The 20,241-nt window shown below is 40.4% G+C and overlaps 1 protein-coding gene across 2 annotated transcripts in view; it reads right to left on the bottom strand.

Moving 5' to 3' along the window:
• The window catches only part of Sptbn1 (spectrin beta, non-erythrocytic 1), a 197,519-nt gene that overhangs the window by 126,722 nt on the left and 50,556 nt on the right, over window positions 1-20,241 (bottom strand). For both annotated transcript variants that reach the window (XM_027934304.2, XM_071601570.1), the window contains exon 2: window positions 15,842-16,036. In XM_027934304.2, the coding sequence (XP_027790105.1) occupies window positions 15,842-15,989 (148 nt within the window). In that variant the 5' untranslated portion in view covers window positions 15,990-16,036. The remainder of the gene's footprint in view (window positions 1-15,841; window positions 16,037-20,241) is intronic.

The following is a 20,241-nucleotide window of genomic DNA, read 5'->3' as shown; positions in this document are numbered from 1 at the left end:
AAGGCCCAGTGGCCCAGGGCGGGACAGAGCTTCCAATCACTCTTGCAAGGTAGGCGGGCCTGCGACCCACCAGCAGAAGAGGAGCAGTCGCCTGCTGAGAGGCTGAGCCGCCCCCTCCCCCTGCGCCGGCATAGTAGAGGGAACTGGGACCGAAGACAGAGCAGGCCCAGCGGCCTGCTGAGGGGCAGAGCCGCCCCCCACCCCCCTCGCCTGCCAGGTAGGGGAAGGGTGACCACCGACAGAAAAGGCCCAGTGGCCCAGGGCGGGACAGAGCTTCCAATCACTCCTGCAAGGTAGGCGGGCCTGCGACCCACCGGCAGAAGAGGAGCAGTCGCCTGCTGAGAGGTTGAGCCGCCCCCTCCCCCTGCGCCGGCATAGTAGAGGGAACTGGGACCAAAGACAGAGCAGGCCCAGCGGCCTGCTGAGGGGCAGAGCCGCCCCCCACCCCCCTCGCCTGCCAGGTAGGGGAAGGGTGACCACCGACAGAAAAGGCCCAGTGGCCCAGGGCGGGACAGAGCTTCCAATCACTCCTGCAAGGTAGGCGGGCCTGCGACCCACTGGCAGAAGAGGAGCAGCCGCCTGCTGAGAGGCTGAGCCGCCCCCTCCCCCTGCGCCGGCATAGTAGAGGGAACTGGGACCAAACACAGAGCAGGCCCAGCGGCCTGCTGAGGGGCAGAGCCGCCCCCCACCCCCCTCGCCTGCCAGGTAGGGGAAGGGTGACCACCAACAGAAAAGGCCCAGTGGCCCGCGGCGGGACAGAGCTTCCAATCACTCCTGCAAGGTAGGCGGGCCTGGGACCCACCGGCAGAAGAGGAGCAGCGGCCTGCTGGGAGGCAGAGCCGCCCCCTCCCCTCCGCGCCTGCAAGGTAGTCGGAACTGAGACCACCATCAGAACAGGTCAGACCTGCAACCGAGAGACAGAACAGGCCCAGTGGCCTGAGGAAGGGTAGAGCCGCCCCCCCCCCCCACACGCCTGCAAAGTAGGCGGACCTGCGACCCACTGGCAGTACAGCCCCAGAGGCCTGCAGAGGGGCAGTGCCGCTGCCTGCGCCTGCAAAGTAGGCAGAACTGCGACCACCGACAGAACAAGCCTAGCGGCCTGCAGAGGGACAGAGCCGCCGCCCGCGCCTGCAAGGACGGCGGACCTGCTACCGACTGGCAGAGCAGGCCCAGCGGCCTGCCGGCGTGGTAGGCACATTGCCCCAATTGGCGGAGGGGCAGAGCCGCCGCCCGTGCCTGCGAGGGAGACTTTGCAACTATACAAGACCAATATAAATATATAGGGGGAAAATTCAATAGCACAACAGTTTCACCAAGAAGAAAGGAACGCGAACAGTATGAAGAGACAAGGAAAGAAAGGACCACAAGCATTGCAGGTCAACTCAACTTTAGAAGAGGTAATAGCTGCAGCTGATGGAATGTCAGATAAAGAATTCAGGATATACATGCTTCAGATGATCTGGAGTCTCAAGGAAGACATCAGACAGCAAAATCAGACAATGAAAGATCACTTCAACAATGAATTACATAAACAAATCCAAGAAGCAAAAGATCAACTATACAGGGAAATAGAGGTTATAAAAAACAAACAAACAGAAATCCTAGAAATGCAGGAAGCAATAAGCCAACTTAAAAACTCAATTGAGAATACTACCAGCAGAGTAGAACACTTAGAAGACAGAACATCAGACAATGAAGATAAAGTATATCAACTTGAAAAGAACATAGACAGCTCAGCAAGACTGTTAAGAAACCATGAGCAGAACATCCAAGAAATATGGGATAACATCAAGAGACCAAATTTAAGAGTCATTGGGATACAGGAAGGAACAGAGTTTCAAACCAAAGGAATGAACAATCTATTCAATGAAATAATTCGAGAAAACTTCCCAGATTTGAAGAATGAGACAGAACCCCAAATCCTAGAAGCCTACAGGACGCCGAATGTGCAAAATCATAAGAGACCCACACCTAGACACATTATAATGAAGATGCCCAACATACAGAACAAGGAGAGAATTTTAAAAGCTACAAGAGAAAGGAAGCAGATCACATTTAGGGGTAAGCCAATCAGGATAACAGCTGATCTTTCAACACAGACTCTGAAAGCTAGAAGATCCTGGAATAACATATTTCAAACACTGAAAGAAAATGGGTTCCAACCAAGAATTGTGTTTCCAGCGAAATTAAGCTTCAGGATGGAAGATGAAATTAAAACCTTCCACGATAAACAAAAGTTAAAAGAATTTGCAGCTAGAAAACCATCTCTTCAAAACATCCTTGGCAAAACATTACAGGAAGAGGAAATGGAAAATAACAATGAAAACCAACAGTGGGAGGTAGGACACTAAAGGGGGGAAAATAATCAAAGTGGAAAACAAACCATGTTTAGTAACATAAATAAACAAATATGGCTGGAAGAACAACCCATATCTCAATAATAACCCTAAATGTTAATGGCTTAAACTCACCAATCAAGAGACACAGGCTCATAGAATGGATCACAAAACAAGACCCAACAATATGCTGCCTACAGGAGACGCATTTGATAGGAAAAGACATACATAGGCTGAAGGTGAAAGGTTGGGAAAAATCATATCACTCATATGGACTTCGGAAACAAGCAGGAGTATCCATACTCATATCAAATAAAATAGATTTTAAGCCAAAGTTAATCAAAAGGGATAAAGAGGGACACTACATACTGCTCAAGGGAACCATACACCAACAAGACATAACAATCATAAATATATATGCCCCAAACAATGGTGCAGCTATGTTCATCAAACAAACTCTTCTCAAGTTCAAGAGTCTAATAGACCACCATACAATAATCATGGGAGACTTCAACACACCTCTCTCACCACTGGACAGATCTTCCAAACAAAAGTTGAATAAGGAAACTATAGAACTCAATAACACAATTAATAACCTAGATTTAATTGACATATATAGAATATACCACCCAACATCAAACAGTTACACTTTTTTCTCAGCAACACATGGATCCTTCTCAAAAATAGATCATATATTATGTCACAGGGAAACTCTTAGACAATACAAAGGAGTAGAGATAATACCATGCATCCTATCTGATCATAATGGAATGGAACTGAAAATCAACGATAAAAGAAGGAAGGAAAAAGAATATATCACTTGGAGAATGAACAATAGGTTACTGAATGATCAATGGGTTATAGAAGACATCAAGGAGGAAATTAAAAAATTCTTAGAGATTAATGAAAACACAGACACAACATATCGGAATCTATGGGACACATTGAAAGCAGTTCTAAGAGGAAAATTCATTGCTTGGAGTTCATTCCTTAAAAAAAGAAAAAACCAACAAATAAATGATCTCATACTTCATCTCAAAATCCTAGAAAAAGAAGAGCAAAACAACAGCAAAAGAAGTAGAAGGCAAGAAATAATTAAAATCAGAGCTGAAATCAATGAAATCGAAACAAAAGAAACAATTGAAAAAATTGACAAAACTAAAAGTTGGTTCTTTGAAAAAATAAACAAAATCGACAGACCCTTAGCCATGCTAGCGAAGAGAAGAAGAGAGAGAACTCAAATCACTAACATACGGGATGAAAGAGGCAATATCACAACAGACACTTCAGAAATACAGAAGATAATCAAAAATTATTTTGAATCCTTATACTCCAATAAATTAGAAGATAGTGAAGGCATAGATAAATTTCTTAAGTCATATGATCTGCCCAGATTGAGTCAGGAGGATATAGACAACCTAAACAGACCAATATCAATTGAGGAAATAGAAGAAACCATCAAAAGACTACCAACTAAGAAAAGCCCAGGACCGGATGGGTATACAGCAGAGTTTTACAAAACCTTTAAAGAGGAACTAATACCAATACTTTTCAAGCTACTTCGGGAAATAGAAAAAGAGGGAGAACTTCCAAATTCATTCTACGAGGCCAACATCACCCTGATACCTAAACCAGACAAAGACACTTCAAAGAAAGAAAACTACAGACCAATATCTCTAATGAACCTAGATGCAAAAATCCTCAATAAAATTCTGGCCACTCGGATACAAAGGCACATCAAAAAAATTGTGCACCATGATCAAGTAGGATTCATCCCTGGGATGCAAGGCTGGTTCAATATAAGGAAATCAATAAATGTTATTCACCACATCAATAGACTTAAAAATAAGAACCATATGATCATCTCGATAGATGCGGAAAAAGCATTCGACAAAGTACAGCATCCCTTTATGTTCAAAACTCTAGAAAAACTAGGGATAACAGGAACATACCTCAATATTGTAAAAGCAATCTATGCTAAGCCTCAGGCTAGCATCATTCTGAATGGAGAAAAATTGAAGGCATTCCCTCTAAAATCTGGAACAAGACAGGGATGCCCTCTCTCACCACTTCTGTTCAACATAGTTCTCGAAACACTGGCCAGAGCAATTAGACAGACGAAAGAAATTAAAGGCATCAAAATAGGAAAAGAAGAACTTAAATTATCACTATTTGCAGATGACATGATTCTATACCTAGCAGACCCAAAAGGGTCTACAAAGAAACTATTAGAGCTAATAAATGAATTCAGCAAAGTGGCAGGATATAAAATCAACACGCATAAATCAAAGGCATTCCTGTATATCAGCGACAAATCCTCTGAAATGGAAATGAGGACAACCACTCCATTCACAATATCTTCAAAAAAAATAAAATACTTGGGAATCAACCTAACAAAAGAGGTGAAAGACTTATACAATGAAAACTACAGAACCCTAAAGAGAGAAATAGAAGAAGATCTTAGAAGATGGAAAAATATACCCTGTTCATGGATAGGCAGAACTAACATCATCAAAATGGCGATATTACCAAAAGTTCTCTATAGGTTTAATGCAATGCCAATCAAAATCCCAACGGCATTTCTTGTAGAAATAGAGAAAGCAATCATGAAATTCATATGGAAAAATAAAAGACCCAGAATAGCAAAAACAATGCTAAGCAGGAAGTGTGAATCAGGCGGTATAGCGATACCAGACTTCAAACTATATTACAGAGCAATAGTAACAAAAACAGCATGGTACTGGTACCAAAACAGGCGGGTGGACCAATGGTACAGAATAGAGGACACAGAAACCAATCCACAAAACTACAACTATCTTATATTTGATAAAGGGTCTAAAAGCATGCATTGGAGGAAGGATAGCATCTTCAACAAATGGTGCTGGGAAAACTGGAAATCCATATGCAACAAAATGAAACTGAATCCCTTTCTCTCGCCATGCACAAAAGTTAATTCAAAATGGATCAAGGAGCTTGATATCAAATCAGAGACGCGCCGTCTGATAGAAGAAAAAGTTGGCTACGATCTACAGTCGGTGGGGTCGGGCTCCAAATTCCTCAATAGGACACCCATAGCACAAAAGTTAATAACTAGAATCAACAAATGGGACTTACTCAAACTAAAAAGTTTTTTCTCAGCAAAAGATACAATAAGAGAGGTTAATAGAGAGCCTACATCCTGGGAACAAATCTTTACTCCTCACACTTCAGATAGAGCCCTAATATCCAGAGTATACAAAGAGCTCAAAAAATTAGACAATAAGAGAACAAACAACCCAATCAACAAATGGGCCAAGGACCTGAACAGACACTTCTCAGAGGAGGACATACAGTCAATCAACAAGTACATGAAAAAATGCTCACCATCTCTAGCAGTCAGAGAAATGCAAATCAAAACCACCCTAAGATACCATCTCACTCCAGTTAGATTGGCAGCCATTATGAAGTCAAACAACAACAAGTGCTGGCGAGGATGTGGGGAAAAGGGTACACTTGTACATTGCTGGTGGGACTGCAAATTGGTGCAGCCAATTTGGAAAGCAGTATGGAGATTTCTTGGAAAGCTGGGAATGGAGCCACCATTTGACCCAGCTATTCCCCTTCTCGGTCTATTCCCTAAAGACCTAAAAAGAGCATGCTACAGGGACACTGCTACATCGATGTTCATAGCAGCACAATTCACAATAGCTAGACTGTGGAACCAACCTAGATGCCCTTCAATGGATGAATGGATAAAAAAAATGTGGCATTTATACACAATGGAGTATTACTCTGCATTAAAAAATGACAAAATCATAGAATTTACAGGGAAATGGATGGCATTAGAGCAGATTATGCTAAGTGAAGCTAGCCAATCCCTAAAAAACAAATGTCAAATGTCTTCTTTGATATAAGGAGAGTAGCTAAGAACAGAGTAGGGTCGAAGAGCATGAGAAGAAGATTAACATTAAACAGGGATGAGAGGTGGGAGGGAAAGGGAGAGAGAAGGGAAAATGCATGGAAATGGAAGGAGACCCTCAGAGGTATACAAAAGTACATACAAGAGGAAGTGAGGGGAAGGGGAAAAATAATACAAGGGGGACAAACGAATGTCAGTAAAGGGGGCAGAGAGAGAAGAGGGGAGGGGAGGGGAGGGGAGGGGAGGGGGGATAGTAGAGGATAGGAAAGACAGCAGAATACAACAGACACTAGTATGGCAATATGTAAATCAATGGATGTGTAACTGACGTGATTCTGCAATCTGTATATGGGGTAAAAATGGGAGCTCATAACCCACTTGAATCAAATTGTGAAATATGATATATCAAGAACTATGTAATGTTTTGAACAGCCAACAATAAAAAATTAAAAAAAAAAAAAAAAAATTACCAAATTGTATACTTTAAAAGAATTCATTTTATGAAATGTAATTTTTAAAAATTATTGTATTTGCAATGTAAATTTCATCTCAATAAAAGGTTGACATTTGAAAGACAGGGAGGTTAGGGAGAGTGTGCAGGAATAAGCAAGTGCTGAGGCCAGTGAGGAAGGAGAACCCTGGTGTGCGGTTAAGAGGTTTCATGAAGGGAAGGAATCGAGGGAGATCTTAGTAGCCCTAGGCTTCCACCTGTTGGTCCTCCCAAGCCTGGGCCACTCCCCTCACCTATCATGAGATTTTAGCCATCATTGAGCAGAGAACAAAATGTGGGGGAGAACCAAGGAAGCCAAGTTGAACTACAAAACAGGGAAGAGGGCTGGGGTTATAGCTCAGTTGATAGAGTGCTTGCCTCCCATGCACAAGGCCCTGGGTACAATCCCTAGCACACACACACACAAAAAAAAAAGGACAGGGAAGAAACTGGATCTACAGTAACAGGAAGAAAAGGGAGGGAGGATAAGAAATCCAGAGAAAATGTACCCAAAACAGGCAGAGAAGACTCCTGCTTTCCTATGGTTAGAAAACTTAATTTGCATGTGAAAAAACGAATTAAGGGATAATCTGGGCCTACTTGTAATGATCTAAACAGACTTCCTCTTTAATGATTTTCATGAACTCATGGATATGGAAATGGTCTTTCAGATTTCACAATGGTGGTCTCTTATTGTGTGCTAAGGACCATGCCTCTCACATTCCTCACAATGCATCATTTAGGGAAACAGATTCTAGAGTGGATTAGGAAAATAAGGGGGAGCAATTAAATACCTTCTAGTCCTGATTGTATATTGTATGTCAACTACTGAAAGGTCACTTTCTACCCCATAAATACATGTAATCACTCTATATTTATTTAAAAAAATTAATTTATTTTTAAAATATCCCACTAGGTGCAGTGTGGCACAATCCTGTAATCCACCTACTTGGGAAGCTGAGGCAGGAGATCACAATTTCAAGGTAAACCTGGGAAATTTAGCAAGATCCTGTCTCAAAAAAAATTTAAAAGGCTGAGAATGTAGCTCAGTGGTAAAGCACCCCTGGGTTCAATCCCCAATACAGGCAGGAAAGCAAAAAATCCTCCCTGTAAAAATCCATTCCAAATCCAAGGAACTGTTCTCTCTCCCTTGGGGCCTAAAGTGGTACATCTGAACTGAGAGGTAGGTGTGTGATTTTTAAAAGCCCTAGCTTGATTTTGAGGAGATTCCAAGCAGGTGATGGCATATCTTCTGCTTTCAATAGAGGGCTCCTGGGACACCCACAGCCTAGCCTCTTTAATTTATTGCAGTGGCAACTGAAGCAGCCAGGACAAGGCTTGCTCAAGTCCTAATGTTCCTTCCGGCTTCTAGGCCCTAATGTTTTAAAATGACTCTGGTGCATTTTCCCCTCTTTTGTGATAATTTTTTCCCTCTAAATTACTGCAGTACTAACTGCCCATAGTAATTCCTTGGCACTTGCACACATATGTAGTCTCATACAAATAGATTTTGTCTTCCCAATTAGATTACTCTAGACATGTTTTATAGACCTCTTTACACATTCAACAACAGGGGCTCAGTTCCTTCAGAAGGAGGAAGTCAAATATCACCACTCATCACCTAAGACCACCTGTTGATTCATTTTGGGTATGTGGGGGAGGGTACCAGTTGAGGATCAATGATTTTATTCTGTAGTTTCTGAGTGAAATCACTATGTTAGAGGTGGCCATCAAAAATATAAAACCAATATCCAAACCACCTAGTCAAAAAAAACTCATTACTGGAGGGGAAAAAAATCATTAAAACATATTCCAAAAAAAATATGTGAACTTAAATATCTTTCATGATTTTAAAATACTTTTCTTGTCATTTATGTGCAGAACTGACAATTGAGGATTAAAAGAATCTAAGCATGTAACTCTTCCTTTTTTTTTCATCTTTTTCTTCCTTTTTTGTACTGAGGACTGAACCCTGGGGTACACTACCACTGAGCTATATCTAGCTGGTTTTAACTTATTTTAAGAAAGGGTCTGGCTAAATTGCCCAGGCTGGCCTTCAACTTGGCCTCAGCCTAGTAAATCACTGGGTTTATTGGTGTGAGCAACTCCACCCAGTATAAGCACATAACTTTAATGCTAGCTTGAAATTTGCAGTCAAGTGGGAGAATGAGATGATAAATTCTGCTTTAGTTCTAGCCATATAAAATCCATTTATTTTTTTCTGAGGAAACTGGGTGTGAATTTTTTTGTCTACAATTGCAAAATTTTTCAAGATATACTTTATAAAGTTTCCCCACTCATTTTAATTAGCACTACAGAGCTAACTTACGACTAGAGAAATTTTCTGTCCTCCTAGAGATTAAAAAAATCACACAAGGCCCAAATGGCAATAGAGCAGAAAAGGGAGGCCCTCATCATCTCCACAAAGGGTGGATCCTTCCAGATGGGGCTACAATGAAGCCAGGGATTACAAGTATGTACTCCTCCTGCCAGGAGACAGCACAACTCTCAGTGTGGGAAGAACATTAAGGCATCTAGATGTCAAGATATCAAAACATAAACTGTGACCTAGTTGCCAGGGGAAAGGTAGATTAATACTTTTAATTAATTTATTTATTTTAATTGGGTATATATGACAGCAGAATGCTTTTGAGTCATTAGACACAACTGCAGCACAACTTTATATTTCTATGGTTATACATGATATAGTGGCATACCATATGTGCAGTCCACATGTACCTAGGGTAATGATGTTCATCTCATTCCACCATCTTTCTTGTCCCCCATGAACACTCCTTACCCTTTGCCCAATCAAACTTCTTCCATTTTTCCCATGCCTCTCCCCTCCCCATTATGGATCAGCATCCACTTATCAGAGAGAACATTTGGCCTTAGTTTTTTTGGGATTGGCTTACATTGCTTAGCATGATATTCTCCAACTCCATCCATTTACATACAAATGCCATAATTTTATTCTTTTTTAATGCTGAGTAATATTCCATTGTGAATATATATCACAGATTCTTTTATCCATTCATCTATTGAAAGGCATCTAGGTTGCTTCCACAGTTTAGCTATTATGAATTGAGCTGCTATGTACATGAATGTGGCTGCGTTACTATAGTTTGCTGATTTTAAGTCCTTTGGGTGTAGACTGAGGAGTGGAAAAGCTGGATCAAATGGCGGTTCCACTCCAAGTTTTCTAAGGAATCTCCATACTGCTTTCCAGATTGGTTGCACCAATTTTTAATCCCACCAGCAATGTATGAGTGTGCCTTCCCCCCGACATTTTCCCCAACATTTATTGTTGTCTGTATTCTTGATAACTGCCATTCTGACTGGAGTGAGATGAAATCTTAGAGTAGTTTTGATTTGCATTTCTCTAATTACTAGAGATGTTGAACATTTTTTCATGTATTTGTTGATCAAATATATATCTTCTTCTGAGAAGTGTCTGTTTGGGGCCTAATCCGACAAGATGAAGATTTGGGCCTACTTTTTCCTCTATTAAGCGCAGGGTCTCTGGACTAATTCCTTCCTTGATCCACTTTGAGTTGAGTTTTGTGCATGGTGAAAGATAGGGGTTTATTTTCATTTTGCTGCATATGGATTTCCAGTTTTCCCAGCACCATTTGTTAAAGAGGCTATATTTTCTCTATTGTATGTTTTGGTACCTTTGTCTAGTATGAGACAGCTGTATTTATGTGGGTAGACTAATATTTTAAAGAAGAGACAAAAGTTGATTGTCACTTCAGCAGGAATGCTCAAGGATAACAGGGTTTCAATATTAAGTGAGAGCATTTGGCCAAGTCCTAAGAAAGTGGGTCTCAAACTGGTCTACATCACAATCATATGGAGGCTCACTAAAAATGGTGACTCTTGCATTCACTACTCCACGTGGTGAATCTCAATTTATAGGGCAGGGGGACATAGAGTAAGCACTGTTAACAAGTTAGCTATTGAAATCTTGTGCATCCAAATACAGTGTCTGACAACAGTTGCCTGGGTATTCTGTTCAGGTTTTCAGCCAAAAAAGTGGAATGGAGATGTTGGTAGGGGATCTATATTTGTTACCACATTGCATCTATTTAATGAAAGTTTAGTATTAGAAAGCACAAAAGAGAGAAGTCTTTATTATTTTAATGACTGTTCAATTAATGCACTATTCCTCATCATAATTTAAAGATGAGGAATAGCTAAAGAGCCAACTACTTACTACTTCATAAATACACCTACGACTAAATACTTAATGGGTACTTTATTTTTTATTTTTTTGAGAGAAATTTAATATTTATTTTTTAGTTATCGGCAGGCACAACATCTTTGTTTGTATGTGGTGCTGAGGATCGAACCCGGGCCGCACGCATGCCAGGCGAGCGCGCTACCGCTTGAGCCACATCCCCAGCCCCAAGGTACTTTAAAGCCCATGTTTATTCTGTAGATCTAAAAAGTATGCAGCCAATAAAAAAAGTGTACGTGAAGGCAATTTAAATTGCACTGTGCAAATAGTAGCCACTTGTCACATGTGTTTACTGACCACATGATATGTGCATACTGAGATGAGCTGTAAGTATAAAATACACAATGGATTTCAAAGACAGTATAAAAATGTAAAAGTATTTCAAACAACATTTATGCAGTTGAAATGATAATATTTTGGATACACCGATAAGAATATTTTACTTAGAAATTTTAAAAATCACATGTGGCTGTATTGTATTTCTTTTATACAGCACTAATCTGGATATTTCTGCTTAGCTGATTAAACACCACCAAAATTCTTCACCACTGCAGCCCATGTTTCAAGGCAGTCTGGCACCTGTATATAATCACCATCAATGCTATCTACTTTGTGCATGTGAGGCAGAGACACAATTAGATACATGTCATTTTCCCATAGCTGACCTCTGTCCTTAATTCCTCTGTGACAATGCAAACTCAAGGTCAATTTATTTTGCTGTGTTCACAACTCAGCAAACAGGCAAATTTTGAGTTCATAAATGTTGATGAGTGATAACTCCCAAAGTAATCTCATTTCTAATTTCTATCATTTTATTAAAATGCACATTCATACACAGGCTTTCTTCTACCACCTCTCTGGGCCATTATTTTTTAAGAAAAAAAAAATTAAGATTTCTGGGGCTGGGGATGTGGCTCAAGCGGTAGCGCGCTCGCCTGGCATGCGTGTGGCCCGGGTTCGATCCTCAGCACCACATACAAACAAAGATGTTGCGTCCATCGAAAACTAAAAAATAAATATTAAAAATTTAAAAAAAAAAAAGATTTCTGAATTATAGTATCAGATGTTTACAATAATTTCCATGCTTTTTCCTTATTACAAAATAGTACAAATTTTATTTCAGAAAAAAGCTAAATATAGAAAATTCACTCAAAAATAAACACTGGCTATTTTGGTATATACTCTCCCAATTTTTTTTTCTTTACTACTAAGAAGTATTGATAAAAATAATTAGTTTTTTTATTAATATTTTCAAACTAAATATGCTGCACATTTTAAAGGACTTCTTCCTCAAATTTCCTCTATTTTGTGTTGATTCTGTTAAATATAAGCCACTAAACACCCTTCATTTAAAAATAATCATATTTATAGAAAGAAAACATTTACTTTTACATTTCTTTAAAAGATAAAGAAGTCAAGAATATGGGCATGCCATCTCATGGAGTGCAGGAAATAAAGACCTAAAAATCACTTCACAGTGCATCACCCTCAAGGTGAGATGCCACCATCTTTTTGCTACTGAAAAGAATTCATGAATATTCTCATCTTCCTTCTGAACCAAAACTGAGAACCATGGAAAGTACAGGGATAAGTATCCTCTACCATGTTTTCCCTCTACAATTTTCAACATGAGTATGAGTATGTATCTCACCAGACTCTCATATATAAGAGAGATGTGCTTCAAAGACTTAGTATAAACATGTAAAATCTCACTAGTGACTTTCCATGTTAATGTGATTGTATTTTGGATATATATATTTTGGGTATGTATATAAACTTTGAGTAGATGGCAAGTCAGTATTAACTTTAAATATTTTCTTAAAATATATGTGAATCTTAAAATTTTATAAGCCAAAGAGTTGAGAAGAGTTGAAAGACTCCCTCTTCACCCAACTTGTATGAGGAAGCAGCTTTCAGATGAAGCTTTTCTCTACTTTGAGAAAGACTCGCTGTGCCCAGTCCTGCCAGGTGTTCCAGGTAGATTCTGTAAATGGGAGAGTGCAATTCTCTCCACTTCTTTTTGGTCATTAGGCTGAAGTGCCAGTAGTGTCCCCTGGCAAGCTATTTAATCCCTCCGTGACTGTTTCCTCATTTATACTTTATAGATGATGGTAACTCTCATACGATCGTTATGGGATTAACTATTAAAATATTCAATGCATTTAAAACAGTGCCTGGCACATAGTAAGTACCATAATGAGCATTGCCATTATATTTGTGACACAGTTCTTCTGGGACCTAGACAAACATCCTTGGAATATCAGGAAAAATGAACGAGGGTCAGCTGGGGTCTTTGCTCTGAATCTATAAAAAGACCACATACAAAAAGCAAGTAACTTCTCTGCAGTTTGCAAGAAAAGCTGTCTTTAAAAGAAAGACAGGATAGCTAGGTGCAGTGGCATGTGCCTATTATCCCAGAAGCTTGGGAGGCTTAGGCAGGAGGATAGTAAGTTCAAAGCCAGCCTCAGGAAGGCCTTTTTGTGAGGCCCTAAAGGAACTTAGCTAGACCCTGTCTCTAAACAAAATATTTTTTTAAAAAAAGGACTGGGGATATGGCTTAGTGGTTAAATGCCCCTGGGTTCAATCGGAAGGGAGGGAAGAAAGGAGGAAGGGAGGAAGGAAGGAAGAAAGACAGGGTAGCCTAGAATCAGAAAGTAAAAGCCTCATGAGCAAAGGTTGTGATAGTAGGAGCAAATGTGACTCCATTTTGTTTTATGACTTCATCCTGTAAAACAACCATGCCAAGTAGAAGAGTCATGACTGGAGCAAGATGTTCTTTTCCTTTTGCTATAGAAACCTTTAAGAACATGGAACTACCTAATGGGGTATTGTTTCTGTAACTAGGGTAACGGGGCTCTGTTTCTGTAACTGGGGTGACTGGGCTAACTGTGATTGGTTAGGCTTCCCTCCGCTTGACTGCACTGTCCCGCTTCTGTAACCTGGCTTGCTTGCATTGTTTAGACCCCCCAAACATCCCTTTTGCGGTTTTCAGGCTTATAAGGAGTGCCCTTGCAATTGTTCAGGGCTGATCAGGGGAACAGCTTTATGTTCTGGTCAGCCACCACCGGTGTGCTTCAATAAAGGCTTGATTCGATTATACGTGAGTGGTCTGGAAGTCAGTTCATGAAACCCTGGGACAAAGCTTTAACTATAACAGGTAATTGGTCACCCCTAGCATACTGGTCTTAAGGCTCAAATGAAGATTCAAGAAAAAGGGAGAGGGGTGAAAGCACCAATCAATCCATTAGCACAAGCCAAGATCATGGTTTCCATACGGTTCCATGCTAATGAATAAGACAGAAACTAAGGCCCCAACTCTCAAGTGAATGACTATCTAATTAACCATTCATTCAAGAAAGATCTTTAAATCACACCACTCAGGAGACAAATTAGCCTAAGAAAGATGAATACTTTTCCTATAGCATTCATTTGGCTGCATCCTCAATATCCATTCCCCTTTTCCTGCTTCATGTTACATTCCAAATTTTCTAGCCAAGCTGTTTGGTGGGACTGACTAAATACTCACTCTAGGAGTGTACCCTGTCCAGATGAAGTCAAATCAGATGTCCTGTTCTCCAACTACAGTCAAACATGGCAATGAGATGACCGCAGGATGATGGGGGTGCAGATGTGCTCTTTTCTGGGTGTCTGTAAGGTCCAGGAGACCTGGGATCTGGGGCAGCCATCTTGAGACCACAAGATAGATCCTGACTGTAAATGGAGGCTGCATTAACAAATAAAGCCAAAGAGTGGAGGGAAAGAAACTGGGTCCTGACTGTACCAATTAAGTCCAGGAACAGGTCTTGTTAAAGACTGAATTTGCCTACTTTGTGACCAATCAGTTTTCTCTGCTACTTAAGCTACTTTGGGTTAGGTTTCCTTTTGTTTAAAAATCAAGAGAATCCCAAATGAACATGCTTCATAATCTAATTCTATTATAAAAATAACAGAAAAGTGAGCTATTTTCACAGTTAACAGCAAAGTTACCTGACTTTTTATTTATCATAATTAAAGATATTAGGGGGGAAAGTATAAATTCACTTTTCTCAATAGAAATAATTTCCTTTGAAGTCTCAAAGTACAGATGGAAGACCTTGAAAGCATTCTATTTTGACTTCTGCTTTACATATATTCAGGACTGCTGTGTTCTCAGAGTGATGGAACCACTTCCTGAATTTTCAAATAATTTAGGGTGACACACTCCCCACCCCGCCAAGGGTCACTGTCAAAGTATGCTCTAGATATTCAACAGCAACAAGGGAATAAGAAATCACACGTTTCCACTAGTGTTAGTGAATTAATGATAAATATACCTGTTACAGTGTTAAATGTACCCTTACTAAACATTATACTACTGGTTTTCAGATCTAAAGCCCTTATTATGTAGTACTAACGAACCTTATATAGTTTAGGCCAGTTAATATGTCAAGGCATTAACAACACAGGTTGGTTTGGGTATTTTTGTGTATAAGGTATAATGTGCTCCAACATTTTGCAATGTAAGATGTCAAAATAAAAGATCTTACAACGTTTGAGTAGTTCTTTCTGAACTGCTATAAAAATCTCTCTGTGCTCTGAATTATTCTGGCCATTAGGAGAGACAGCTCAGGCTGGGATGTAGCTCAGTGGCAAAGCATCTGCCTTGCATTCACAAAGCCCTGGGTTCGACCCCCAGTTCCAAAAAAGACAAAAAAAGGAGAGAGAGCTCTCCAAATATGGAACTCTAGCTCTTTACAGTGTTCAGCTTGTCTTGTGGGACATGGCTAAGTAGAGATACGATGATGTGTAAGCAGGAGTCATAGAGAAGACAGGTGGACAATTTTAAGGAGGACCGTACAGCATACTGAGCTCTGAGACAGGGTATGAAGGGGACTCACCTGCCAGAGCCTTGATGCGGGACCGCTCAAAGAGCCGTGCGGAGCTGTTCTCGTTGTCCCAGTCATCCACGTCCCAGCGGTTGTTGACATCGCTGTACTGCTGTTGGATCTCAATGTTGTCATAGTCTGTGGCTACTGTGGTCGTCATCTTGAACTGTCTCAGCTGCTCCTCCACATCAGCTCCTTCTTAGAATTCTGTAAGAAAGAAAAGGAAAAACATATTTAGGTGTCCAAAGTGTGTACAGTCCCCACAAAACCTGCTAGGATAAAGGTGAGTAGAAAATAAAAGAGTTAGTGTTTGTCCAGCATCAGTCTTCTGGAGTCAAAGCTGGTTCTGAACTTCAGCACTGCCTTTGCCAGCTGTGTGACCTTGTTCAACCTTCTCAATATCTTGGAGCCTCAGTTTCCCAAAGGAAGTAATAAGGAAGATACTTCACAGGCTATTAAGAGGGTGAGATGATGGATTCCCAACAAACGGTTCTTTCTTCTTTGTAAAATTTGAACTACAGTTTTAAAGTTTTATCATGGCTATACGAATACCTACTTGGGGCTTCTGAATAAATTTCTTTGTTTCTATTGCATATCATCATAAACTATATAATCTTTTAGATTATCTTTAATCAAATGTTATAAAAAAGAACAAATCATTTTTTCTTTACATCTCACATAACAGAAAACCATTGCCCAAATTAAGATGTAAGAATATGGCACCAAGAGAGACTGGGGTTGTGGCTCAGTGGTAGCTTGCTTGTTTAGCATGCGTGAGGTACTGGGTTCAATTCTCAGCACCACATACACATAACTGAAATAAAGGTCCATCAACAACTAAAAAATATTTTAAAAAAAGAATATGACACCAAGAATAGTATCAGTTCATAGTAGATGCTCAATAAGTGATTATAATTATTTATATTGTTGTTATTACAGTTTCCGTGACCAACACCAATACCTACTCCTTAGGAACCAACCGAGTGTCACAGTGTTTTTCAGGGATAAATATGGCACAAGGACCTAGACCTCACTGTTGTCTTCACTTTATCACAATCCCTCAAAGAATAAAGAGAGAGATGTTTAGCTTTAAGTGCAGCCTTTCCCTTCAGCGTTGCCATGGTTCACACAGTGAACCCAAATACACTGAGGGCTTACCCCATGCTCAGCGCCTTTCCAGATGCTAGGGATAAACAGTAAATAAGGTAAGGGAATTGCTCTAGGGAAGCTCAAGTCCTACTAGGGACTGGATACACACAGAGAAGCAAAAGAGAGTTTAAAGAAAATAAAATAAAAGCAGAGTAAAGTGAAAGAGTGAGTGACTGTTTTAAACCTAGTAGTCAGGGAAGGCGTCTCCAGGTACTGAAATTGAGACCTCAGTGCCGTAAAGGAATGAGTCAAGCACAGACAGAGAGAAACAGCATTCCAGGCAAAGGGAAACAGCACAGCGTGCTGGAGAACCAGCATAGCTGGAGTCTGGTGTGCAGGGGTGCGATGAGCATGATGGGAAGCCACTGGGCGGATTTAAACTCGTCACTGACATCACGGAGTGTGTTTTTAAAGTAGTAATCCTGACTCTGTGTGGAAAACAGATTCTAGGAGTCAAGAACAGAAGCAGAGACCAGTTGGAAGGTTACTCCAGGTGTGGCCCTGCACTGTGGACTGGAGGAGGAGAGAAGTGAATGTGTTCTGGAGAGAGAGCTGGCAGGACCCGAGGCAAGAGGAAAATGCAGGCCGGCCCTGCTTGATTCCTATTGGTGTGGTTGAATTCCTGCATATTTTAAATTTCACCACAGGGACTCAAGACTCAGCCAGGCATGCAAAGCTACCTAAGTAAGTTGACTGCATATAAAGAGTGGGAGGGAGAAGGATGATTCCTCCTGTAGAGGCAGGAAGATGTCCCAAGGGAAAGATGTTTGTTACCTCCCTCTTCCTTCCTATCTCATCCCTCCCCACACCCTAAAATTCAAAAAATCCTAGTATTTTTGTACCTGGATGCTTATTTAGCAAAAGTCTCATTCAATGTGTACTGAGAATATGCACATGGACCATTCAGTGGCCTCATCACTACAGAGCCTGACCAGACCTCCACCCAGGCACATAGAACGACCAATAAGAAGACGATTTTCTCATGTCACCATACAAGGAAAATAAAGCCATGTATGCTGAAAAGGAACGTTTTATCCTATTGTAGTTCAGATGTAGCTTTTCTCAAGCTGTGGCATATAAGCACATGTCACATGCAACCACATTTCCAGGTTAAATAAAATAAGCTGAAACAAATAAACTAAACCTTAATAGCATAGTGGTTGCAAATAATGATATGAATAACTACGTCTTTTTTTTTTTATCATTAGTAGTTCTGTCAGAAGTTAAGAACATGACCAATATATCCCCCATGTTCCTCAGGAAGAAGCACCGAATCCACCTTATAACCAACTCACATCTGTAATCAAATAATCATCACTACTTGAGTAATCAAATCATCATCATCACTCAAACAGAAATCCTGAATGGGAGCAAAATTCCCAGACGGACAGACATAATCAATCTCAACAATGTGCATGTATTGGTATATTAAGTATTGACAACTATTTTAGCAATGTATTTACAGAATTCCATTAAAACAAAAAATTACAGAAAACTAATTCAGTAAGTATAGTCTCCTGAATGATCTCATAGTTTCATTTAATATTTAGGGCCATCATCCCTCCTTTAAAAAGAAAAGATGGAAATCAATATTTGATTTTAGAGATCATTAACTTTCATGACTATATCACAGCATCAAAGACTTTCAGAAAATTCAGTCTTGAAGGATTTTACCTCGGGGAATAGGAGGATGTGCAGGTGCTATTCATCCTAAATTCTCAAAGTATAGAAAATGTGATTTAATTCAGTCAAGCACAATGTACCTCTCCCTGGATAAGTTTTGGCTATTTGGTGCCACCTGCTGACCGAAGAGAATGAGCCACACAGCAGCCTCCAGGGCCGCCAACATCAGTCTAAGCTACAACTTCCTCCACCCTGGCTCTGGAGTCGCCAGACTTTTCCTGTGACTGATTGAATCCCTTACTCCCACTGACCCATCCCCAATCACAACCAACTTCCACAAGTTTCTCAGTAAGCAAATATTAATAAGTTTCATTTTCTTTCTATTAATGTTTAATTTTTAGTTGACAGGCAATAATCATAAAAATTTATGGGGTACAGTAAGATAATTCAATACATAAGTCATTCAGAGAACTTAAAACACATTTTCCCCCAAGTGTTCTTTCTTTTAAAGATATATTTTTTTAATTTTAGATGGACACAATACCTTTATTTATTTATCTATTTATTTATTTATTTATTATGTAGTGCTGGGGAACAAACCCACTAACTACCTCACGCATGCTAGGTGAGCGCTCTACCACTGAGCCACAACCTCAACCCCCCCAAGTGTTCTTAATTTATGGTATTCTTTAAAAGCACTGTGATTGGTCCTTAAAAAGGTAAATGGGAAGTAAAAGTATTTATTAGTCTGTGTACAAAAGAAATATTAATGGTATAAGTTATTATTTCATTCAATTGTTCCACTTAGGAGACTAGAATTTGGAGCCAGGCATGGTGGCACAGGCCTATAATCCCAGGAGGAGAGGCAGGAGGATCACAAGTTTGAAGCCAGCTTCAGCAACTTAGTTAGACCTTGTCTCAACATGAAAAACAAAAAAGTACTGCAGATGGAGCTCAGTGGTAAAGTGATCCTGGGTTCAATCCCCAGGACCAACAAAACAAAACAAAGGCCTCAAATTGGGTATTGGTATTGTTTTTCTCCATCTCTCTAAAGACATTATCAAACAGTTGAGTTTTCACAGCCATGAAACACTTTTTATTTTCAGAACAATTTCCCTCAGCAGACACACAGTGAAAGGGTGCTTCTGGTATTCAGCAGCAGCAAGGGAGTGACCAGAGGGTGAAGAGCACCCAGAGTCAAGGACAGAGCTTGGGAGAGCATCCCCATGGCATGGGATGCCCGACACACAGCATGCCTCAAACACTTCACCTCCAACCCACTTCAGCAATAAGCACAGTTTATATCACACATACAGATGTTCCCAGGAGATTATCCTAAAAGGGTTGCATTTTCCCAAGGTGCTACTAGCCATTAATCCCCAGAGCCAGTGAGGTAATGTGTACTTCTTAAATGACTATGGGAAGATGAGGAGGAAAAAAGGGAGGAAGGCTTGGCCATCTTGGAACTCTGCCTGGAGGTTCCACAAGTAGGAAAGCTAGAGAGGACTGTGTAAGGTTGGCACAGGACAGGACACTCTCCCCTGGGAGAAACAGCCCTCAATGCCTCTTAGGAGAGGGCCTGGATTCGATCTGATTTCATCTCCACCGTAGGAGCTTATTAAGTAGCTCTTGAACAAGTA

The sequence above is a fragment of the Marmota flaviventris genome, chromosome 14 (assembly GCF_047511675.1).
Source record: "Marmota flaviventris isolate mMarFla1 chromosome 14, mMarFla1.hap1, whole genome shotgun sequence".
NCBI classification, from domain to species: Eukaryota; Metazoa; Chordata; class Mammalia; order Rodentia; family Sciuridae; genus Marmota; species Marmota flaviventris.
The sequence above is the reverse complement of the archived record's forward strand: the minus strand, read 5'-3'. Positions and strand labels throughout refer to the sequence as shown.